Source organism: Saimiri boliviensis, chromosome 7 (assembly GCF_048565385.1).
Source record: "Saimiri boliviensis isolate mSaiBol1 chromosome 7, mSaiBol1.pri, whole genome shotgun sequence".
Taxonomy (NCBI): Eukaryota; Metazoa; Chordata; class Mammalia; order Primates; family Cebidae; genus Saimiri; species Saimiri boliviensis.
In genome coordinates, this window is record NC_133455.1 from 106,929,520 (window position 1) to 106,955,224 (window position 25,705).

A 25,705-nucleotide genomic window follows, 5' to 3' on the forward strand; every position below is an offset into this window, starting at 1 on the left:
TTTCGAAGCCAGGAGTTGACTTCTCTCTAGCTGTGAAAGTCCCAGGTGGCATCTTCTTCCAATGGGAGGCTGTTTCATCTGTCTTGAAAGTCTGTTGTGCAGCTACCTTCATCAGTGATCTTAGCTAGATCTTCTGGATAACTTGCTGCCGCCTCCACATTAGCACTTTCTGCTTCTCCTTGCACTTCTATGCCATGGAGATGATTTCTTTCCTGAAACCTCATGAGCCAACCTCTGTTAGCCTCAAACGTTTCTTCTGCAGCTTCCTCACCTCTCTCAGCCTTCATTGAATTGAAGAGAGTTCTGGCCTTGCTCTGAATTAGGTTTTGGTTTAAGGGAATGTTGTGGCTGGTTAGTCTTCTATCCAGATCATTAAAACTTTCTCCATATCAGCAATAGGGTTGTTTCACTTTTTTATCATTTGTGTTTCACTGGAGTAGCACTTTTAATATCCTTCAAGAACTTTTCCTTTGCACTCACAGCTTGGCAAACTGTTTGGCACAAGAGGCCTAGCTTTCAATGCACCTTCCTTGCTAAACTTAATAATTTCTGGTTTTCATTTGAAGTGAGAGATGTGTGCATCTTGCTTTCACTTGAACAACTTGAAGCCATTGTAGGGTTATTAATTGGCCTAATTTTACTATTGTTGTATCTCAGGGAATAGAGAGGGCAGAGGAGAGGCAGAGAGATGGGGGAATAGCCAATCAGTGGAATGGTCAGAACACATTTGTTAATTTTGCTGTTTTTGTTTTTGTTTTGAGAGATGGAGTTTCACTCTTGTTGCCCAGGCTGGAGTGCAGTGGTACAGTCTCGGCTCACCGCAGCCTCTGCCTCCTGGGTTCAAGTGATTCTCCTGCCTCAGCCTGCCGGGTAGCTGGGATTACAGGCATCCACTAACACGCCCAGCTAATTTTGTATTTTTTAGTAGAGACTGGGTACTGGGTTTCTCCATGTTGGTCAGGCTGGTCTCTGGTCTCGAACTCCTGACCTCAGGTGATCCACCCGCCTTGGCCTCCCAACATGTTGGGATTACAGGCGTGAGCCACGCGCCCAGTCAATTTTGCTGTCTTATATGGGTGCACTTTATGTTGCCCCAAAACAATTACAATAGTAACATCAAAGATCACTTATCACAGACCACTAATTATAGTGTGTATTATACTGTGTATTATACTGTGTATTAACACAGTAATGATGAAAAATTTGAAATGTGAGAATTACTAAAATGTGGCACAGACACAAAGTGGGTACATGTTGTTAGAAAAAATGCATTGATGAAGGCTTAACGTGGGGTTGCCACAAGCCTTCAATTTATAAAAAGACAAAAACAAAAACACTATCTGTAAAGCACGATAAATCATGGTACATCTGTACAGGAGGTACTGAAGGCCCAAGTAGACTAGCATAGCTGGGAGTAAAGAGAATGGACAGTTATGTGTAGAGGTGAGCAGTCGGAGTCAGCTGGGACCTCTGAGTGGATGATTCCCCAGGTAGTGGGTATCCTCCAGCTTCTGGCTGGTTTCCTTCAGTTTGTTCATTCAATGCGTGCCTGCTATGTGCTAGTACTTCTACTATGAACAAAACCAAATCCCTGCACATGGCCACTGACATTTCAGTGGGCATGACAGACAGTAGACCTAGAAGCAGATACAGGTCAGGATGCATGAGTGCTATGTATTAATATTTTGAAGGGCAGAAGAAGGGTTGACATAGGGAATAAAGTGGGCACTTCCTGAGAGAATGCACATGACCACTGGAATGATTTCATAGTTACAGAGGAGGGGACAGAGCTGAGGGAGCTTCGGGGGTCGGAGCATATGCAATACTGGCAGTAGGATTCTTGGTAGATTAAAAAGTAGGGTCTTCTGTTGATGGAGGTATATAGGGGTTTATCAAGGAAATCTGGAGCCTTGCGGGGCTTTAGTAAAGGGATGGTGTATGTTATGCTGCTTCATATGCAGCCTAAAGAGGCTTGGCTCATGGGTGACTCATTCCTCCCAATAGGGTCTCTTTGGGGAGTATCTGCCACCTGAGGCCAGCATGACTCAGCTGGGTAGCAAGACCAGCCAGTCACAGCTCAGTCCACAAAAAGACCTAGTGCCCTTTAGATTTCCATCCCATTGACAAAGAAGCCAATACTCAATTCATTTCCCCACGGGCAGGGACAGGAGCACAAATACCTGGTCATTTCTCAGTGGCCATCACCCGCTATACAAAACACTCAACAATTTGATCCTGATTCCAGTATCAAGGTTATTTCTACTCTTACTGTTCCTGGAAAAGTAGTAGTCAAAACAAACATTACTAGGAAGTAAGTTCTTTTAAACATGCTCAGTTGTCTTTGCCATTGGGGGGTGTTGGATTCATGCTCCTTACCGGTGCATCCCTCAGGCTGCCCGCTGCAGGGTTTGAGGGATCTGCAGGGTTTCATTCTGGCTCTCTTTCATTCACTCTCTATTCCAGTGAGTCTCCACCCTCACTGTTTATTAAACCTTAAAAAAAAAAAAACTATGCTCAGGTCCCATTTCAGACCAAAAAAATCATAATTTCCAGGGTGGCTCCTGGGTTCAGCATTTTGTATAAGCTCCCTGATCCTTCTTACATGCAGCCAGGGTGTGAACTACTACCCTACACCACATTTAGTGATCTTACTCTCTTATTGCCCCAATTGCCACTTAAAACAATGAAAATCTACCTCAGCCCAGATCTTCCTCCTATGTTGTAGACTTGTACCTGTCTACTGGACATTTCTTCCTGATCATAACCAAACCAGTTGTTTCCTGTCGCACACTTGACCTTCTTAACACACTTTCTATTTCCAAGGAATGCCACTAGAATTTAGGATATTGCCTGAGCCAGAAACCTGGCTAGCATCCTCCTGTCATACCTGCATCCATCTGTCTACGTGCTCAGTATCCCCCAAGGATCCTACCACATCATGTACCTGCCAGTAGGTCTCCCTGGCCCTAGTCTCACTCTAGACTACCTTCAAAGTCTCCTCCAGCTGTACGTCAAACTCTCTAAACTCCTTTCAAAGCATACAAAACCCTTTGTGATGTGCTCCTGCAGAGCTCTTACCTGGCCGCCCCACCTCCATCCCACCTTTCATTTACTACCAGATTATTTGCAGTTTGGGGGAAGTATCTGCCTCTCTGGCCTCGTTGCGTTTGCATGTGCAGCTCCCTGGAGGCAGGTGGCCTTAGTGTTCCACCCACCACCACCTTCAGCTGATCAGCTCCGAGGCATCTCAGGACTCATCACGGTGGTCCCCTCCTCTGGGATGGCATTCCCCAAAACACCCAGTTAGATGTTCTTATTCTGTGTGCCCAGAGCAGCCTGTGCTTACTTTATCATAGACCTCTTAATAATTGACTATACCTGTCACTTCAATGATAGTATAATTCCCATATATCTAGGAGCTCCTTGAAACAGGGACTGTGTCTTGTTTTCTCTTTATTCCCAGGTAATAGTAGACACTCAAAGAATATTTGTAGATAAAACAGTGGTGATTACAGAATTTCTTTATAGGAAGGACTTAGGGTTAGCAGTCTGATTAGAAGGGCATAGGGGATTTACCCTAAAACTGCAGTTTTCAATTAACATTTAATGTATTTATTTAGTATTTGAAGTTACAAATTCTGAAAAATGATTCCTAAAAAAATTATTTTAGTTACACTTTACATAAGATTGAGGAAAAACACCAGTTTTCCATATGAATGAATATTAATTCATTTGGGACATCCTAAAGTGTTCCTCTGCCCCTTTAGGAAGAAAGGCAGGGTACAAGGAGAAGGATGTGGCAGAAAGCGGATGAAGGTTGGACCATCAGCTGCTTTGGAACTATGATCATTATTTGTGTTTTAGTTGGCAATAAAGTGCTGGAACATACACTTCAGTGTCAGACATACTCAACATGTCTTCTGACCATCACATTATTGCCTTTCCCAGAATCTATAGTCTGTATCATAATGTTGTAAATTACCAACATTTTCTTTAAAATCATGTTTTTCCCTTTTTTATAATTTAGATTTGATTTGCCACATATAGTAGTATCATGGATGATATGATTTGGCTCTGTGTCCCCACCCAAATCTCATGTTGAATTATAATCCCCATGTGTCAGGGAGGGGCCTAGTGGGAGGTGATTGGATCATGGGATTTCCCCCTTGCTCACTCTCACCTGTCGCCACATAAGATGTGCCTTGCTTCCCCTTCAACTTCCACCATCACTACTGAGTAACTTTCCTGAGGCCTCCCAGCCATGCAGAACTGTGAGTCAATTAAGCCTCTTTCCTTTATAAATTACCCAGTCCAGGTAGTTCTTCATAGCAGTATGAAAACTGGCTAATACAATGGATAATTAATATTATTCAGTACAGATTTCTGAAACATCAGTCATCATCGAAGATCCACACAATCTGTTCTCTCTTTGTTAGTTACCTTGTTTTTGGAGTTTTGGAAGCGACGCCAAGCAGAACTTGAATATGAATGGGATACTGTTGAGTTACAGCAGGAGGAACAAGCCCGGCCAGAATATGAAGCACGGTGTACTCACGTAGTGATAAATGAGATTACTCAGGTAAGGAGGGTCATATTTAGATGCAGTTTAGTCTACTTACTGCCGTGGTTCTCCTCCTTGGCTGCACATTAGAATCACTTGGGGGAGTTTAAAAAATATTGATGCCTTAGTTCCATCACTACATACTCTGATACTTAGTAACCTGTAGGTGTTTGGAGCACAGGTTTTTTTAAAACTCCTTTGTGATTCTAATGTGCAGCCAAGGTTAAGAAGCACTGCTTAGAATAGTAGACACAGGAGATAAGGGTCCCTTCTTTCATAAAAACAGTAAAAATTTAAAAAAATAATTTTTACTGTGACAGATGTATAAGGATAGAGGCATTAGATTTCGTAGTTGATTCTCAATTTTTCACATATACTTTAATTATTCCGGCCTCTTATTCATTCTAGACCAGCTGCCCCTTTATCTTGCAGTAAAAGCCTCAGTCACTGCTCCACCTTCTGGTTGGGATGTGGAGAAAGTCGTGTGGCTTTTATCCTAAAGTTGGAGAAAGGAAGAAGGGAAATATTTTTTTTGACATCCAACTACGTTCAGGTACTGTGCTAGGTATTTTATGTGATTGGAAAGGTAGATTTATTGCTGCTACCACTGCTCCAAAAATAAAATTATATTCTTTCTTTATAAATAGTCCAAAGTCCCTGAAAGATGATTTTTAAATCATCTGCATTCTTGCTCCTATCAACATAGAAAACTTTGAGCTTGATTGTACTTGGAGTCATCAGCCTAAGAACAGTAGGTTCTGAATACGAATAGCTCTTGGAAAGAAAATGCTTTTACCAAGAACGTCTGGAAATGTTCCCAACTATAGGTTTTATAAATTGAATCACAGATTTACAAAATGTTGGCACTAAAAGGAACAGGAGGGAACAGTTCAACCTCTTCCTGGTACAGATGGGAGAAAATGAGGTTCACTTACCAGTAGAAAGTGACATTTGCCTTTCACAATGTAACAGGCTTCAAATAATCCCCATTATGAATAGTTCCTGCTGTTTACTAGGGAGGACAGGGTCAAAGCCTATGTTGTTGAAATATTGTATATTCAGAAATGAAAGCCGAAACTTAAACAAAATTACATATTTATAAAGTTGTTTGAGCACTAAAAAAAAATCTTACCATATCGGCAACATGGGCAGAATACTGAAGAAAAGACAATTTGGTCATTTAAACCTGCCAATTTTATAGTTAAAGTTGCCAGTTTATAAGTTAAATTTTCTTTGAAATGTTCCTTGTTAAAGCATTGCAAGGCTTCCTTTTTCTTTGTGGTTGTTCACCTTTCACTTTTGATGCTCACATCCCCTCCCTTTGATGAGTCTCTGATGCCAGAGTTCCTGTCTGAACACGGCAACTTACTAGTTGGGTCATCTTGGACAAATTAGTTAACTTCTCCGTGCCTTAGTTTCCTCATCTATAAAATGGTAATAATAGAGTTGTTTCCTCATGATTGCAGCTAAGGATTGAGTTAATGTATAAAAGCTGTGTAGAATAGTGTCAGGCACAGAGTTAAATACTATGCGAGTATTTGCAGCTATTATTAGGCTGCTCTTATAATCCAGGAAAATCATGTAAAATGTTGATTTCTACTCTTAAGAACTTAAATATATTCTTAGAAACTATAAAATGGAAATCCTCTAAAAATGTATCATCATTCAAAGTTAACATATAAAGCTCAACCAAGAAACTCATAGTGGAGACCTAGTATTTACAGACATCTGTGAAACTTTTTGCCCTGCCTGGGCTCTGTGCTATTATCACAGCAGTTTCTAAAACCTAAGACAAGCTTAGGAGTATAGCTTTACAGCTTGGCACCATCAGACACTCAGATTCCTGAGCTTGGGTCATGACCAATAAACAGCTTATTCATGCTTGCTTTTTCCAAAAACATATTAAAATGCACACTGCACATGTTTTGTGATGTGTGACTTTGAAGTTGTTAACAAAAAGTGCAATTATGAATAATGAGACTATGCTTACAAACTATTTTTTTTTTTTTACGTTAAGTCTAAGATTTATTGGCCAGGCAGGAGAAAAATAATTTTATTATAGTAATCCCTTGATTGACTGAACTTTTTTTGTTTTTGTAATTAGGAAGAAGAACGCATTCCCTTTACTGCCTGGGGAAAATGTCTACGGATAACCCTCTGTGCAAGTGCTGTCCTTTTCTGGGTAATTCTATCACAAAAATGTTTTTAATGATTAAAACTGTTTTTATTATGCAACAAATTTTTTAATGTCTAATTTTAAATGTTGAGGAAACTAAATGCTGAGCTTGGAAACTATATGGTCTCATACAGAGAGAGAGAGAGAGAGAGGGGGAGAGAGAGAGAGAGAGGCAGATGTTTCCGGAGAACTATTTTAGCCACCACATGGAGCCCAAGGTTCAAAATATCTTACCTGTTCACAGTGGATCTTCTAGTTCTTTTCACCTCATCTGTTTAAATCAGTGATTCAGGATTTTCCAGTTCCTGAAGACCAAATGGAAGGCATTAAGAATTCTAAAATTTTCCAACAGCAACAATCAAAATAAAATATCAGCCAGGCATGGCGGCTCACGTCTGTAATCCCAGCACTTTGGGAGGCTGAGACAGGCAGATATCCTAAGGTCAGGAGTCAAGACCAGCCTGGCCAACATGGTGAAACCCCATCACTACTAAAAATACAAAAATTAGCCAGGTGTGGTGGCGCACGCCTGTAGTCCCAGCTATTCAGGAGGCTGAGGCATGAGAATCACTTGAACCCAGGAGATGGAGGTTACAGTGAACGGAGACCGTGCCACTGCACTTGACTGGGCAACAGAGCAAGACTCCATCTCAAAAAAAAAAAAAATGTCTAGTAATACCCTTAACAAAAAGATAATGGGAACTACCAAAGAAAACATAAAAACTATTGAAAGATGCAAAGGAATCCTTAAATGAATGATTCTAGATAGAAATACATTTTTTCTAAAATATCAGTACTTGTTAAGTTAGTTTTGGGTTTATTGATGGAATCATATTAGCAATGTAGTAATTTAGTGAGAGTTTTATTGGCTCAAGAACAGCCAGATTCTAGAATAGCACATGAAGCCCAGAAATAGCCCGATATCAATAAAAATGTAATATGTCAGAAGAGAGGCATTATAAATCCATCAGACAAGTGGAGATTATTCATTAAATAGTAATGGAATACCTGTTAGCTATCGGAGGAAAACATAAAGGTTAAAATCTTACTTTAAACAACATACTATAATAGATTTCAAAAGTAGGTAAGTGTATACAAAATACCAGAAAATATATTTGTTAACAATAGGGCAAACAAGAGGTCAGTACCTTTAAGGGAAGGATAAAATATGTAGAGTGGTTTTAAATATGCATGCAATGCATAGATTACAAAAAATTAAAGGCCAGATACAGTGGCTTACACCTGTACAGCACTTTGGGAGTCCGAGGTGGCAGATCACCTAAGGTTGGGAGTTCGAGATCAGCCTGGCCATCATGGCAAAACCCAGTCTTTACTAAAAACATAAAAATGAGCCAGGTGTCCACCTATAATCTCAGCTACTTGGGAGGCTGAGGCAGGAGAATTGCTTGAGTCCAGGAGGCGGAGTTGCACTGAGCCTAGATCACACTACTGCCCTCCAGCCTGGGTGACAAAGCGAGACTCCGTCTCAAAAAAAAAATTAAAAACTACAAATAAATATTGATGAATATATGATCTCTAGATGTAAAAAGATTTTCTCAGCTTTCTAGCAATAGAACAAGTTTCAGAGGAAAACATTTAAATATTTTCATACATCAAAAGTATCCTAAGTGTAAACAAAATACCAGAAGATGTATTTGTTAACAGTAGGGCAAACAAGAGGTCAATACCTTTAAACATAGAGTCCAGATAACCTAGAAGATCACACCAAAGATCTCAATGGCTAAAGAGACAACATAAATATGCATTTACAAAAGAAAGAATGTAATGACCCATAAGCATTACAAAATGCCAAATCTCAATAGTGATTAAATCCATTCACATTTAAAATGAGATATGATTTTTCACCTGTTGGTTGATAGGACTCAGGGTTTGTGAGGGTGAAGTACAACAGTCAGCTACTCTGATAGGAGACTATTGTAACCCTGCACTGCTCCAACTTCCTAGAAGGCAGTTGGGCAATTGTGTATCAAGTCTCAAAAAATATTCGTATGCTCTAATCTACTAATTTATCTCTTAGGACTTTCAATCAGGAAATAGTTGAAAATGGTAAATAAATGTCGGTAAGACTTACATACTTATCACAACATTTTATTTGTGTGTGTGTGTGTGTGTGTGTGTATGTATACATATATACATATGTACATATGTGTATATATATATACACACACACACACATATATGTATACACACACACGCACATCTCTCAACCAAACTATTCTACTTCTCACTCTTCAAACAGTGGAATATTGTGCAGCCATGAGAAAGTATGGTCATGAAAATATTTTAAGTTATATAAATATGTTCATAGTTTATGATAGGTTTAAGGGAAGGATAAAATATGTAAAGTGGTTTTAAATACGCATATAATGCGTACATAATCCTGAAGGATTTTTGTCTACATGTAGATAGATAATTTTTTTTCCTATTTAATGCTAATATGTTAAGAGTCTTTCAGTTATGGTTGGCAGAAAATCGGTCTTCAGTTGGTTTAAACAACAGCAAAAGAGGGGAAGGTGGGATTTATTCTTTTCACCTATTTTTTCTCTGAAACTGAAAATTCCAGGCCTGAGGTATGGCTTCAGTCAAAGCTAGATACTGCAGACCAGATATTATCAAGGGCTGTGTTTTGTTCCTTCATCCTGTGTCAGGTGGCCTCCTGGGCATGGGAGCGTCTAGACACTTCCTCATGGTAGCAGAATGGCTACGTGAGGAAGTGTCTAGACCCCCCTCCAGATGTCACATCTTCCAACCAAAGAGAGGTCTTTTTTTTAGCAGCTTTATCTAATGACAGGGGAAGCTTCTCTTTCCCACGGGCACTAACAGATGTCTCCTCACGTTCTCAGTGGCTGTTATTTAGTTATGTGTCAATCCCTGGATCAGTTGCTGAGGCCGGTGGGATGTTACCTGTTTGTCTCAAACCAATCATGTACCTCTGGAGCACATTAGGGCAATCCCACCCAAACTCCAGGGCTAAAAACAGGAGGAGTTATTTCCCCTGAAGCAAAATCTGGGTTCTCTTCTAGGATGGGCAAGAGACCCAGGCTAGCAAAAGCAATCAATGTGACTACAAGGTACTTTGAAATTGTCCACAGTGACCATATTCTAAAGTTATGATCAGAAAAGTATTAAAGTTAAATCAGAAATAAGTTATAAACTTGAAGAAAAGGAATAAAAAGCTTCCTGTTTCTATGATTCATAATTGAAGTATGGGAAGAACCCCAAGGAAATATGGGAACTTAACAAGTTTGAAAAAGCTCTGGAATGAATTAGAATTTATTTTGTAAACCATGTGGGGGAGGCAGTGCTGTGGAGAGAGTGTGTCTTCAGTATCTTAAGAGACCCAACTTCTTTTACTTACTACTTATCTAATCTTGGACAAATTGATTAATGTCTTTGAGCCTCTATTTTCGCATCAGCAAAAGAGAGATAATGTTATACTGCCTTCTTCACAAGCCTGTTATGAGAGTAAACAAATATACATGTGCTAAGGTGAACAGAAAGCACGTAAAGAATGCTATCTTTATCATTACTTAATACAAATTATTGAGATAATTTTTTAAATACATAATATTTAAACAGCCTATATGTATTGTGCTAAGAGAGGATGACTTGATTCATCTTTTGTAATTTTTCTCTCAGCCTTAACTAATTTTTGTATTTACACACATAAATCTTATTCATTTCACAAGTGCTGAGACTTAACTGTGAAGGAAAGGAAATAATGAGAAAGATACAGGGGAAATGTAATGCCTTCTCTACAAGCAGATTGCTTAAAGAGCAAGAAAAACATCTTTTTAACACTTTACTTTGGTTGCCATAATCATAGCTAATACTTATGTAGTGCTTTTCATGTACTTGAGCTTAATATTCTGTTTTTACCTAAAGTAACTCATTGAATCCTCAACAATTCCGTAAGTGTTAGGTGCCATAGTATTCCTAGTATATAGGAGAGGATATTGAAGCCCCAGTAGAGCTAGTATTCAAATAGAAGAGTCTAGCCCCAGGACCATCCTGTGATCACTCCCTTTACTGCTCTCCACAGGTGACAACTGGCCTCTCTGTTACTATCAACAAGAAGATATGGTTTGCTTTAACCTCAGTTTCCCTTCTCTGAAACATTTCTGTCATCACAAGCAGTGGCGCACCTTGAGTGCATGGTCCTGGAGAAAGTAGATGTAGGCAAAACAGTTTAAAGATGCCTCTCCAACAGTGTCTAGTACTGTATATCAAGTAAGGAAAATTCATGGGCCTTTAATTTGCATCATTCAGTGGTGAGAAATCCATTTACCGAGAAAGTTAAAAATCTCTCTTACTGGGGATTGTGCAGTCAAAAATACAGTGGATTACCGGCATCAATCTTCTAGAAATGCAGGTACAAATGACTGCCAGTTTAAGGTTATAAGAACTGAGTGTGTAAAGTGTGTGAAGCTTTTATCAGCAGAGACCTGCTGCCAGTACCAACAGTTAGCTCAGGGCACCTCTGTGCCAGCTTCACTGGCTATGCTCAGACTCTCCCCTGCTACAGTGATTAAAACAAAAGCTAGCACCTGCTGACACTTGAATTGGTGATAGCTTCTCTGTCACAAGGAAATGTATCTCCTTAATGGAGTATGACTAAGCAAAAAACATTAACTCATAACTTAAATGATTTCGTAATTGTAGAAGTGATGGTTTCTTTAGTCCTATACTCAGGTATTTTTTCCTTCTACCAGAGTATGCTACTAGTTGTTCCATTTTTATGCTGTCTGAAGATACTCTTTTTTAATAGGCCTTTTTTTTTTTTTGAGTGATTTTAGGTTTACAAAAAAAAATGCACAAAAATTAGTTTCCAGTTCCCTCTCACCACCTGCTGTACCCAGTTTCTCCTGTTGGTAACATCTTACATATGTGGATGTGACTTCTTTTCACATCCATCATTCCTTTTTCTTTTTAAAAAAATTTTTAACATACCAGAATTTCTACTTCCCTGGTATCACTTAAGTGAGATTTACATCACTTTACACACCCCCATTGTCAAGTGTGCGGTCAGTTTTTAACAGTGCAAATGCAGTTATCGGTGCGTCTCATGCTACTGTGTTTATTGTGCTTTCAGATCCTATTGATCATCGCTTCAGTTATTGGGATCATTGTCTATAGGCTCTCAGTGTTTATTGTATTTTCTACACAACTTAAGAACCTTAATGGAACAGACCCAATCCAGAAGTACCTGACTCCACAGACAGCCACGTCCATCACGGCCTCCATCATCAGCTTTATCATTATTATGATTCTGAACACCATATATGAAAGAGTGGCAATTATGATTACTAACTTTGGTAAGGTCCTACTATAGCTTAGGTAACTTCTGACGTATTTTTTAGAACCTGGCAAAAATAGGGACTGCTATCTTTTAGGCTTTTCAGTTCCAATAGGTTACAATTTTTAAACGTACTTTCTCTAGCACATATGGAAATAAATTATCTACAGCTTTGCATTAGTAAAAGGGACAAAGCAAAGACAATCATTATAATGTCCAAACTCTGTGTAAACAGATCAGTGTTGAATAATATTTTCAATTACATTAGATCATGTACTCTATCGTTGAAAGTAAATAGTCTCTTTATTGCAAATAAGTGGAATAGGGTCATGGTTCCAGTGGCAAATAGGTTCCTCTGTTGCTGAGAGGAAAGCTATCACACTGCTACATGTCTTCCCCCGTGCTGTTCATATTAATATAATTCTCATCAACCCTGGATTTTGTAACGTGTTTCTTCTCTCTGGCTTGTATCCCAGGCAGCTGCTTAGTGGCCAAGTTAAGTGCTTCCCACACTGCATTCTTCTGAGTCGTTCTCTGAATGGCCTACTCAGTAGTCCTCTAAAATGATCAAACTAATTCAAATTCCACACTAGGAGGATGACCTATTTTGTCTTTCCCAAATGCCTCTACCAAGTTGCACCTTGTTTTGCTTGTTTTCTTCAACAGACTCACCTTATTGCAATTCAGGAAAACAAGAGAATATGATTTAGCAGGCAGTTCAAAAATAATTTTCTGTCAATTATACCTATAGCAGTTCTTGCTTATTTGATAACACTGTCTTGTAAATTTTAAGGAACAGTTGATTTTTTGTGGGGGCAGGGAAATGTGGGCTATTGTATTACTACAATAAGGGAGAACTCTTAAAACAATGTGCAAACTTGGATTTAACACAGTGGCTATATTAAGGAATTCAAAACAGCTTAAATGGAAACAGTGTGAATTGTATTTTTTTAACGTGTTAACTCATGTATCAGTATTTTTGATTAGAGTCTCAAAGCTGTTCACAATTTTAAAATCTTGTTGTCTTTGTTTTAACTACAGAACTCCCAAGGACCCAGACTGATTATGAGAACAGCCTCACCATGAAGATGTTCTTATTCCAGTTTGTCAACTACTACTCTTCATGCTTCTACATAGCATTCTTTAAGGGCAAATTTGTAGGCTATCCAGGAGACCCAGTTTATTGGTTGGGAAAATACAGAAATGAAGAGGTGTGAATATAGAATTGTATTCTCTTGCCAATTTAAGCTGAATTTTTTCTCAGTTACCAAAATGAATAGTTATTTATTGTAGATTTCTTAGATTTTTTTTTTTAGCCTAAACAGAACAAATACCAGAAAAATAGAATTAATGCCTGTATTTCAACTTAGACCCATTGAATATTTAAGTGAGATTTTCTTTTTAACCTTCCAGTGTGACCCAGGTGGCTGTCTTCTTGAACTGACAACTCAGCTGACAATAATCATGGGAGGAAAAGCGATCTGGAATAACATACAAGAAGTATTATTGCCGTGAGTGTTAAATTATGTAACCGTGGGTAACAGGACAAGGGATAGAACAGCCCACCCACCCAAATCATTTGCCTTCATATCCACATAGCTGCATGTTCACCTCTAAATGGATCAGAATCTGTTATTTAAGTTCTTCAGACAACACAGTCCAACCAACAGTGTAAATGTAGTCAGGATCTAATAATCATATTTTAAAACCTTCTTTAATGTAAATCCCCATCTGCTATAGTTTATACCTAGGCTATAGTTATTGTTTATAACTAGGCTATTGTTGGTGACTGACTAATCACAGCGCTTTGAGAGATATTACTGGTTAGAGCTGTGAACTGTGTAATTCCACAATTTCTCACATCCTTCTTCTCTCTTCCCTATATATTACGCATTTATAAGTCAATATGAATTTTAGTCACTGTATTAAGTTTAATCTACCGAACTATTCTTATGTGTATCTCCTTTTTGCTAATGAAGAGCTGTGGTTTAAAGAGGTTAAATGATTTACCCGATTTCACATTAGCATTAAAAGGCTACTGTGGGATTCAAATCCAGGATCCCATGAGTCCCAACCTTTAAGAATAGAGGTTCTCTTAGGATCCTAAGGCATTGGGATACATAATGTTTTAAGAAATAATTGTCTAAAATAACCACAGAGATTTTGACTTACTGTTGGTTTCCTAAAAATTGAGAACAACAGAATAGTTGTACTTCAGATGTTAACTAAGATTTCATTGCGTGTTAAAATTTTCACTTAAGCCCCATCTCCTGTCAAAGAGTAAAGTCTGACACCATCTGCAATTTCTGCAAATTTCACAGAGCTTTTTGTTTTGGTTTTCTGTTGCTGCTGTAACAAATGACTGCAAGATTAATGATGTAAAAACAACACAAATGTAATATTTTACGGTCCTGGGGGTCGGAAGTCTCAGTAGACTAAAATCAAGGTGTTGGTGGGCTGTGTTCCTTTCCAAGGGCTCTAGGGTGCATCTCTTTGCCTTGCTTAGCTTCTGGAGGCCACCAGCTATGTTCCCTGCTTTGTGTCCTCCATCTCAAAGCCAGCAAAGTTTCGTTTTTGTGACTGTCTTCTGTAGTCACCCCTCTCGCCTTCTGTTGTCTTCCCCCTGTTCTCCTTTCCTTGTCTCTCTCATCACCTCTTCCCTTCTTTTGTTCAGAAACAAAAAACCTCCCCCTTTATAAAACTTTTATCCCACTATATAGCTGGGAATTTTAAAAAATGTATCACCCTTCTTTATAGGCTCCCACCTCCTGCCATGTTGCCCTCTTCCCTCTATCACATACAGCTTCTCTCTCCTTTCTCCTCCCACTCCTGGCTTTTCTTTTTTCTCTTCCCTAGTCACGAAGTTTCTGTTCATTCTCTTTGCTGAGCAGTTAACTCACTCTGGGTTTTAATGCATCCTTCCAGATTTCTTTACCAGGTCTGTTCTCCATCTTCAATGGAAACTTTCAGGGTCTTTCTCTAAACAAAGATCTCCTTCCTTCCTCTTCCTCCACCCAAAAAGGGATTCTGGCTTTAGCTGTGAAATTCATTTTTTTAATCCTATTCTGCAGAAAATACCCTCACTTTCATTGAGCTCATATTCAGATTTTTCCAGATAAGTAAAAGTAGGTCATGCATAAATAGTACTGTGTGTGTTCCTAAATGAAAACAAATATATAAATTAGAGGAAAGTCTTAATCCATTCTTAGATTAAAAAGTGTTTTCTGAAGAAGGAGGTTAATTATTTAACGCTTTGTTTCAGTAACATTGGTTTTAGCAGCTGTTTCCTAAACTGGGTATTGAGAAATTCTTATGAAATGAAATTTTTTCACATGAAATATTTTAAAGGATGAATTATACTATCTGTGGCTTATACTTTCACTTCAAGTAAGCTCATTGTTGAAAATTATAGTGATATAACCTTTGCCTTCAAATTTCTTCTCCTATGTTTTTTTGTCTGAAAACTGGGAATGCTGAGTGTTAGCCAGGTTAGAGAGTGGCTGTTGTATAGGTGACAATTTTGTTACCTTTTTTCATTAAATTCATAAATTAGGATTTCACAAAATCCTAATTTATCAAAGAGATATCAGCTATCCTTGCTATCCAAAACTATACCTACCCCCAAAACTAGATAGGAAGAGAGAGAAAGCCTTCTAAGTCAGCAGTTGTTTTCACATCATGTAAGTATGTCGAGAGAAACATGGAGAAATGTATTTCACCACACATGTACCTTCCTCTATCCTCCTTCCTTCCTTCCCCTCCCTGCCTTTGGGCCCATACCCCTTGACTAGTAGTATTCTTGGAACAAGGAAAGGAACACATCTGGCTCAGGGATCCAGGTTTCTTTTAGGGTCTCCCCAGTAACTGGCATATGACAGGAACTTAGTAGGAGGCAGCTGAGTAAATGAATGAGGGCCTTGTATACTTCAGATACATCACATCAGTAAATTATAGCATTGTCAGCGGGACTCAGAGAGCAAGCTCAGAGCCCTTTGGCCTTCCCAGTTCCACTTAGTATTTTGATATTTAAGGCATTCCTGGGTATTTTATTCTGTTCTTGATAAAAGGCTAGTATAATTCCTGTGTTAAATAACTCACTCTGGAGAAATTTTTATAATAACATGTCAGGGATAATAATGAGAATTAAGTGTCCAAAATGCCTATAGCATCATTTTTTGGTATTTAAATAGTAGATGGCTATATCTTTCCATTATGTATGTTTATATATGTATATTGTAACATAAATACTCTTCTTATATAAATAAGTGTACTTATTTGTATAATAAGAAAAAAGAACTGTTTTAGGAGAAAATGTCCCTTATCAAGATAGGATTTGGAGAGAGGATACGCTATAGGCAGAGTCCTAAATATAGGTGTCTTCACTATTCACACTCAAAGTTTAGAAACAGTAAACCCACACGTAAAGTAGATTCAGCTAGTCAAGTATGCTTGTATTTCAAAATTAGCAAGTGGGACTACTGTAGAATGTCCTAAACAGAAATGATGATTATCTCCAGTATGTGGATTAAATGTGATAATGGAGGTGAAGAGAAAGTGAAATGTAAAGTGCCTCCCACCTTGTTTTGTACAAAATAAGGGCTTAGTAAAGCACAACTTACTATGATGTGGCTATGATAATACACCTGGTAAATTCCTATGGAAATTATTTTGTAACACCTGCTTCTAGCCTTGGCCAAGCAAAAGGTATCTGGTGTGTGTATGTTTCTGAAAGTTCTTTGGGTGATTCTCATGTGCAGTCAAGATTGAGGTCCCTGCACTAGAAGCATAGACCAATAGAAAACCCAAAAAAACCAAAGGCAAGAATGGATGGACTACAACCCAGGATTTCCTAGTATACATGAGTGGTTCAACTCAGGAAAACCAAAGAAGAGGCTCAGCGTCTGTAACTCAGAAGAGAAAGCTAGTAAGAAAGACTTTTAAGATGACCTGATAAGAGAGGGAAGCCTCAGATGACACAAGTAGTTGCCAGGACAGAAGTGTCATCCTGAATTTGAATTCTGATGTGATTTAAAGCCAAGATGGAAAAAGATCTACTTCTGGAAAGGATTTAGCAAGAGGCTGAGGCTGCAAGTGTGGGAGGCAGAGCAAAGGAGAAACCAATAGAAACCACACCCAGTGACCTTAGAGTTAGGTGTCATGAAGGGTGATGGAGTTGTGTGGTCCTTGGTGACACCTAAGTCACAGTCTCCCTGGAATAGCTACACAGCTCCAGATTCTGGAGCTTATCTCAGACATTTGCATTGGGAGCAGAGAAAGCTGCACTACTCACAAGCATTCCATGTCATGCTTGCATGTGCTGAAGTGAGAACCACTGATCCAGGTGTCCTGGATCACTGAGCCAAGATTCTGCATAACGTAGGCCATATTTACACTTGGCCTCAGCCAGTGCAGCCTGTTTGCTCAACAAAAAATCCCATACAGGGGGTTTTATGTGTTAGGAAACGTGCTACATCCATTACCTATTTTGAATCATTTAATCCTGACAGCAGCCCTGGGCAATGTAGGTTTTAGCACCCCATTTTATTTTTAAATTTTTATTTTTTATTTATTTTGAGACAAAATCTTGCTCTGTCTCCAGGCTAGAGTGCAGTGGCACAATCTCGGCTCCCTGCAACCTCTGCCTCCCAGGTTCAAGCAATTCCCCTGCCTCAGCTTCCTGAGTAACTGGTACTACAGGCACATGCCACCACGCCCAGTTAATTTTTGTACTGCACCCAGTTAATTTTTGTATTTTTGGTAGAGACAGGGTTCCACCATATTGGCCAGGTTGGTCTCGATCTCTTGACCTCGTGATCCGCCTGTCTCAGCCTCCCAAAGTTCTGGGATTACAAGTGTGAGCCACCTCACCTGACCCCCATTTTAGTTTTTTTTTTTTTTACCAACATTAACCAGCTAAGCTATGGAGTGTGGATTCAGATTCATGGGTCTCTGAGATCATATCCCCTCCACTTTCCACTGCCTCTCTAACGTCATCAATGAGAAAGAAGTGGGGAAAGATTGTGAGGCCAGAGATGTCTCCTGTAGTGGAGAGAATTTCCTGAGTAAAACTTTAGTAGTCGTCAGTGAAAAGCGAGCCCTGAGATCAGTAGCAGTGGGAAACCCAGCAGAGTGAGCCATTTGTACTGCCTGTCTTATGCCAGCTGAGTGTGCACGCGTGCACGTGTGCTGGAGAGGATGAGGGTCTGCCTGGTTTTCTTGCAGTAACTGTCCTTAACCACTGTGCAATGCCTTCTCATTGCCAGAGTTTGAAGGCCACGCCCACATGTTTAATCAGCCAGTGTATCCAGATACTAGATCTGTATTTGGAGTTGTTGTCGTGCCTCTTCTGATGACTCCACAGGTAAACCACAAGCCGGCAGTTGCTTGAGGGGACAACGTTCTTTATGTCACAGGTGCACACCTCATTTTACTGCCAACTCAGATTTTTACCAAATTGCCGTAAAAAAGAAGGAAGCATTTATCTCAGCCACAAGGCTTTTGAGAGAAGGAAAAAACACCACATAAAAAAGAGACAGTGGACAGCTCAGTGGACAGAGCGTTGGGACACGGTCCAGGCTGCTGTGTCCTAGCTCTTGCACTGTAACTTGGAGGAGGCATTTCACTCATCTGGTCCTTAAATGATTCAGCTTAACATAGGGACTTGGAACTATTTTATCTAAAGTCAGATTCTGTCACTTTCCTGCTCAGTGCCCTCCAATGGCTCTTCACTTCCATCAGTGTAAGAAACGCCCAGAGTCCTGACAGTGGTCCCTTAGCCCTACCCTGCATGCTGTCTGTGAACCATGGAGGCCTGCTCCTGCCACCAGATCTGTGTCATCACCGTTCCCTCTACCTGGGACATTTTCCCCCAGGTTTCTCGCTCTTTTGTCTCCTTCACATCCTTATTCAACATCACTCTGAATGAGGCCTTCACCGGCCACCATCCCCACTCCTCCCTAGACACAAATGCAAACACTCCCTGCCCTACTTAGTTTTCTCCACAGTGCTTACCACCAGCTAGCATACTGTATCTTGTTTTCTCTGGTGATTTTCATACTGGCAAGACCACTGTGATTGATGGGGGGAAATGAAAAAACAAATAACTGAAGTTAATCAAATGAAGGAAACTGCCTTTTAAAAATTAAGCCGCCCACAGGAAAAAGGTAGGAGAACAAAACAGCAGCTGCAGCTTTGATAAACCCAGGTACGTAGTCCTATTTTTCAAAATATTTTAGGATAACGCAGAAATAAAAATAAATTTAGCATGCAAACAAAAAAATTAGTTTATTCGGAAGATTACATGTGCAGGTTTGACATAGCAAAATATTTTTATGACCTTGGCCTGATAGTATTCATTCTAATTTATAAAACTGATCTTTTTGGCAGTTGGATCATGAATCTAATTGGACGATTTCACAGAGTTTCTGGATCAGAAAAGATAACCCCACGATGGGAACAGGACTACCATCTCCAACCTATGGGAAAACTGGGATTATTTTATGAATATCTTGAAATGAGTAAGTTGTTAGTGAAGTTTTAAGTGATATAAAACACATTGGAGCATGTTGTGGATCCCAAAAGCATCTGTTATTGAGTCAAATTAACATGTAGCATATTGAAATGAAGAAGAGTATGTTTTTCTCCATTAGATAAAATTATACAATCAGACTTTCAAATAAGGTGGCCATGTGTGTCTTTGTTAATATTTATGTTGTACAAAGCTAGAAATGTATTGCCGTGGAATGAAATGGAATATTCACTGAGGTACATCTTTACCTTAATTCTTTTTGTTTGTTTTTTGAGACAGAGTCTCTATAGCCCAGGCTGGAATGTAGTGGTACAGTCACAGTTCACTGCAACTCCCACCTCCAACTCCAGGGTTCAAGCGATTCTCCTGCCTCCACCTCCTGAGTAGCTAGGCTTGCAGGCATGCACCACCACGTCCAGCTAATTTTTGGACTTTTAGTACTGACAGGGTTTCACCATGTTGGCCAGGCTGGTCTCAAACTCCTGGGCTGAAATGATCCACCCGCCTCAGCCTCTCCAAATGCTGGGATTACAGGCATGAGCCACTTGGCCCAGCCATCTTTACCATGAATTTTTTTTTTTTTTTTTTTTTTTTTTTTTGAGATGGAGTCTTGTTCTGTCACCCAGGCTGGAGTGCAATGTCATGGTCTCAGCTCACTGCAACCTCCACATCCTAGGTTCAAGCAGTTCTCCTGATTGAACCTCTCAACTGGATTGCAGCTGCTTGCCACCACACCTGGCTAATTTTTTGTATTTTTAGTAGAGACGAAGTTTCACTGTTGGCCAGGCTAGTCTCGAACTCCTGAGCTCGTGATCCACCCGCCATGGCTCCCCAAGTGCTGGGATTACAGGCATAAACCACTGGGCTCAGCCATCTTTACCATAAATTCTTAAAGCATTCTAATCATGTTGTCTGAGAATGAACTCAGCAAATATAATTAGGTGTGATTCAGCTTGGCCTGGAGTCCATGCAGGCACAGCTGTTGGCAGGGACACTTCTGAACTGAGTCATTTAAGCAGGCCTGCAGGAGCATGCTGCCTCGTGGCAAGAATAGTCCTGAGATGCTCACTTTCCCATCTCCTACCTGCCTTCGACAGTCTGTTTCTTCTGGCCAGTGGTTTCTGCCTGGTTCCTTGAGTGACTTCATGGCTCATAACTGGCTTGAATTTCAAACCATTGTGCTGGTCTGGAATTAAGAGTTAGCACAGGTCCTCTCTCTCCTAAATGTCTTGGTCCATTTTTATGTTATTTGCTTGGGCTCTTATTCTTTTCAATGGGACTTGATTTTGAGCTCTCAGTTGCTTTTAAATGGAAGCATCTCAAAATAGATTTCCATAGGAAACACCATCTTTTGTATTATGCATGACATGCTTATATCTAATAGACGGCTAACAATTTACATGTTTTGTATCTGTGCCCTTTCAGCTAACCATTGCATTGAATTACCGTTTTTTTAAGCTTAGGAGAATAGAAAAAGAAACGCATCATTTTCGTTGACGGGCCTTGCATTTATGCATAGGGCGCTTTGCATGTTGGCAAAGACACCCCTTTGTGGTTCCTGTTTACAAGTCTGCAGTTAGAAGGTGGTTTTTATTAAATCACATTCTATATATAAAATAATTGCTTTTAAAAATATGCATTATACATGGAAACACATCTGCTTCCTTCAGTGAGTAAAAGGTTCATCTTGTGGCTTCTTTGGTCAACAATACTTTGCAGCAGCCCAGAACCTGATTTGAATTTCATTTTTGCTTTGTTATGTTTCATGACCAGGTTTCATTAAGGGTGTAGCTGCAATACATATGTAGAAGCTATCTTTATTTATTATTCTGCTTATTTTCAGAAGGACTGTAAGACAATTACCTGTTATTCAAAAATGAGTCATAATTGTAAATATTTCTTACTGGAACTAATAACAGCGTTAAAAAAAAATCCTGGGGCAGAATGTCATTTGTTAATTTTAATAAGTTATTTTTCTACAGATTAGTCAAATAAATGACATCAAAAGGGAAAGTTACATGGTCATGTGGTTTGGGGAGAAGCTGATATGACTTGTAGAGTTTTCATAGGCTCTGTATAATTATCAACTAAATAATGCTGCCTCTTCCTGCCCTACAAGAAAGGATAGAATAATAGCTTTTATAGACAGGTTTTTAGGTTTATTAGGTTGTTTTTCTGTTATCTAAATAATACCTAATGACTGAGAAAACTTGATTTCTGAATTTCTGGGAGTAGGCAGTCTGTTACTGTGTGGTCAACAGGAGAATGAAATCTGTGTTTTGTCTTTCTAGTCTGTGAGAGACAGAATTTGTAAGTGCCTTTTGAATTGTTTTCATTTCCCTAAAAATAAACATTAAGTGCCTTTGGTATTGGTCTCACCACCACACAATCCCCTCCTTTCCATTTCTCCATATTCCTTAACACCACCACCATCTCCCTTTTAAATTGTGGCTCTTACTGCTTAAGGGAAATATCTTCCAGAAAGCAAGGCTGGAGCCTCCACTCTTGCTTGGCCTTGTACCCAGCTTCAACTCTCTTTCCTTCTTTCCTACCTGACAAGTCCTGCTGAGTCTCAGCAAGGCCTCTGAACTTTTCAGGCAGCTTTGCTGCTCTTTTTCTCTAGGCATTAGCAGCACCTGCTACCTGTCGTGGTGGTATGTGCTTTGTGCCTGCCTCTCTTCCCATTGCACTGAGCCTGATGGAAGCAGCTGCCGAGTCCTCTGCTGGAGCGCCAGTACCTGGAAGCTCAAACTCATAAACATTTTAGCAACTTAAGCTCCAACACATAAATAACTGTTGGTTGAGTTTACATTAACATCCCTCACCCACTTCTCACCAAGTTCTGTATGACCTGTTTGAGTGAAATGTTTTTTATTTATTGAATTTCCCACCATTCTTTGAGATTATTGGAGTAATTCTGAGGTATTAACCCAAATTGCTTCTCAGAGTGTTTCTGACTCCGAGTACTCAGACACAGAACATAATAGTACTCTGTCTGTATTTAAACCTGGAAGCCATAAATACTGTTTTGTACTCAGTAATGTGCTGCACAGACACAGGTGTCCTGAGAACTTGGTGAGGCCTTCCTGGTGGGCAGGTGCCCCTAAACAGAGTACATTGACGTGATTAATGGGCCCTGTTTGTCTCTGGCACTGCCTCTTCCACCCTTGCTGTGTGTGGTACCTTGATCTTACCTTCATCTATATCCAAGTGAATTTTTAAAAATCTGCTACAATGACCTTCATATATGATTTTTTCCATGTAATGTACTGTAATGAGTATCAGCTATTCTTCAGCAGCTCCTTGTACCCCTTTCTTTTTCTCCCTCCTATGCTCAACCCACCGATGCCTCCGCTGCACTCTCCAGGACTCAGGCCTTCTTCCCTTCATGCTCTCATCTCTGCTCAGTTCGAGCCCATCACCTGCCATGAAGTCTTCTAACCTTTGCAGGATGAGCTTTCCAAAAGGGCAAATAGGTAATTGGGAGGATTTACAGGCCTCCATCTCTTCATTTGTCCATTCACTCATTCATTTATTTAAACATTTATTGAGCACCTGCTGTGTCATACACTCAGTTGCTGGGGATGCCAGTGCCCTTGGTCCCTGCCCTCATGGATCTTGGCATTCAGTGGGTGGTTAAGGAGAATACTAATTAGACTTCCTTGAGCAGTTGATATTTGAACTGGATTTTGAAGGGTGAATGAAAGTATGGTGAAGAGAAGTACAACAGTTTGGTCAGTTCAAAGAATGGCAAGTGAATATCAGGTAGGCAGGGACCATATGATGATGGGTCTGGTGTGCTTAGCCAGGGGACTTGAACTTTATTCTTAAAAAAATTGAGGTCCACTGGAATATTTGTAAACAAGAGAATTGCATAATGTGTATGTGGAAGAAGATCAATCAAGCAGCAGAATGGAAAATATTATTTTGGATGGGACTCGTATATGGTGGGAAGGAGATGATTTAGGAGGCTACAGCAGGTAACCCAGACAACAAGTGTTAGGTACCTACTATTTAGTGGGCATAGGAGTAGAGAGGTAGATGGATTTGGTAAGTGTTAAAGGGGTGAATTGCATAGCAGATGAGGAGCAAAATTAAGATAACTTCCAGGAGATGGAATATGCAGGACAAAACATTAAGGAGAGGAGCTGGTCTCTAGGAAATGGCTCAGTGTTGGATATTTTTTAGCGTGAAACATCTGAAAGGCAGTGTCCCATTAGAAAGTTGGACACACCAGTCAGAAGCTCAGAGGAGCCATGAGTGAGGCCATAAGGGTGAATCAGGCATGCTTAGCAGAAATATCAAGAGAGATGAACAGAGAATTGATGATGAGGCCCTGGGGAAAAGGGACATTTGAAGAAGGAAAAGGGAGGGAGGCCCCCACAAAGAAAAAGAAGAACAGAGCAATGGGAAGACATCCAGCAGCGTTGTCAACACAGAGAAGGCTTGGGAGATGATAATGTTGCTTTAGAGGAATTTGAGCATGACGGAAAAGGAGCATAATGGAAAATACAGATGGGGGAAGAAAGGAAGAGCCAGCACCCACACACTCCTAATTGCTAGACCTGGGGCGGGAAGTGGAAGCAGTGCTATAGCTGGGTAGGGCTTTTTAGTTTGTTTTTCAGTATATCTTTTGAATTCTTAAGTAAAAAAGAAATCAAGTGGAAATAAATATTCCACAGCAGGGGGACTGTTTGGCCGTGTCACAAGAAATCACCTAAATCAGAACTGAGAAGGAGCATCAGCTTAATGAACATGCAGCCACCAGCAAAGTTAGCAAGAGTAGCTCCAGTGCTGTGGTGAGGGCCTCAGGGACTAGTTACTCTCCCACTTGTTGTGAAGGTGGATACTTCCTTCAGAAAACTCAACTATAATGTGTAGAAGAAAGAAGAGAAAGCAGTATAGGATTATGAAAATGTTTCAGGCAAGGGTTGTTTTTGTTTTCACAGTGGGTGTTTTGTATTGACTTTTTGTTGTTGTTATTCTTGGTTTCAAAAGTTGCTTATAAAGTTTTTTCTCTCGTGAATATAAGAACAAATTATATGGGCTTTTTCCGGTGCCTTATTTTTAACATAATATTTTTTAATCCATCTGGAATTTATTTTGGTGTCAAAAGTGATGGCTCCATACCAGTTTTTCCCATGACTTAGCTAGCTGTGCCAATACTTGCATCCACTGCTTCAAAGTATTGCTTTATACAAATATATACTAAGACCCCATGAATATTTGCATCTCCTCTTAAAATTCACCCTGTTTAATTCATACTGTCTATTGATGTACTAGTTCTAAACTGTTTCAATTACCATAGCATTATAATATACTTTTAATATCTCCCAGAGCTGTCCCATTTTATTTTTTCAGAATGTTCCTAATACTGTCTATGCAAACATCCTGTTTATATTTCTTGAAGAACGTTAATATCACTTTTCACTTTTTCACTTTTTTCTTATCTTCCGTTGAAAGACAGGGTCTCACTCTGTTGCCCAGGCTGGAGTGCAGTGGCTCACTCCAACCTCCACCTCCTCAACTAAAGCAATCCTCCCACCTCAGCCTCCTGGGTAGCTGAGACTCAGGCTCTCGTACCACCAAACCCAACTAATTTTTGTATTTTTTGTAGAGACAGGGTCTTGCTATGTTTCCTACACTAGTCTCAAACTCCTGGGCTCAAATAATCCTCCCGCCTCAGCCTCCCAAAGTACTGGGATTATAGGGATTAGCTGCCACACCCGGATGACCTGTCAGCTTTAGGATTATTAACAGAATTTACATTAGAATTCTAAATTATTTTGTGGGAAAAAATTTGATAGGTTCCTGAGTTCAAGTTCGCCCTGTCAAGAGTATGGCACATCCTACCATTCATTCATTCATCATTATTTGTTTTTTCTTAAGTTAGTTATCATAGTGGTCTTATGTTTCCCATTAATTTATTTCTAAATAGCCTATGCTTTTGTTGTCATTATACATGGTACCTTTTCTCTTTTGGATTTTTAACTATGTTTACTGCTAACATAATCCTAATCTCTGGCTTCTCTTGAACAATCAGGAGATCTGGCAACATGGAACCCTCAGTCCGACATGGCAACTATGAGCTGTCTCTCTCCGTAGGACGAACACTTGCCAGTT

At 39.7% G+C, this 25,705-nt stretch overlaps 1 protein-coding gene across 4 annotated transcripts in view; it reads left to right on the forward strand.

The window, feature by feature from the left end:
* ANO6 (anoctamin 6) overlaps positions 1-25,705 on the forward strand; it is a 330,625-nt gene that overhangs the window by 287,488 nt on the left and 17,432 nt on the right. For all 4 annotated transcript variants that reach the window (XM_074403169.1, XM_003941475.4, XM_003941474.4 and 1 more), the window contains 6 exons: positions 4,437-4,579; positions 6,666-6,743; positions 11,851-12,073; positions 13,096-13,265; positions 13,468-13,565; positions 19,441-19,571. In XM_074403169.1, coding sequence (XP_074259270.1) covers positions 4,437-4,579; positions 6,666-6,743; positions 11,851-12,073; positions 13,096-13,265; positions 13,468-13,565; positions 19,441-19,571 — 843 coding nt within the window. The remainder of the gene's footprint in view (positions 1-4,436; positions 4,580-6,665; positions 6,744-11,850; positions 12,074-13,095; positions 13,266-13,467; positions 13,566-19,440; positions 19,572-25,705) is intronic.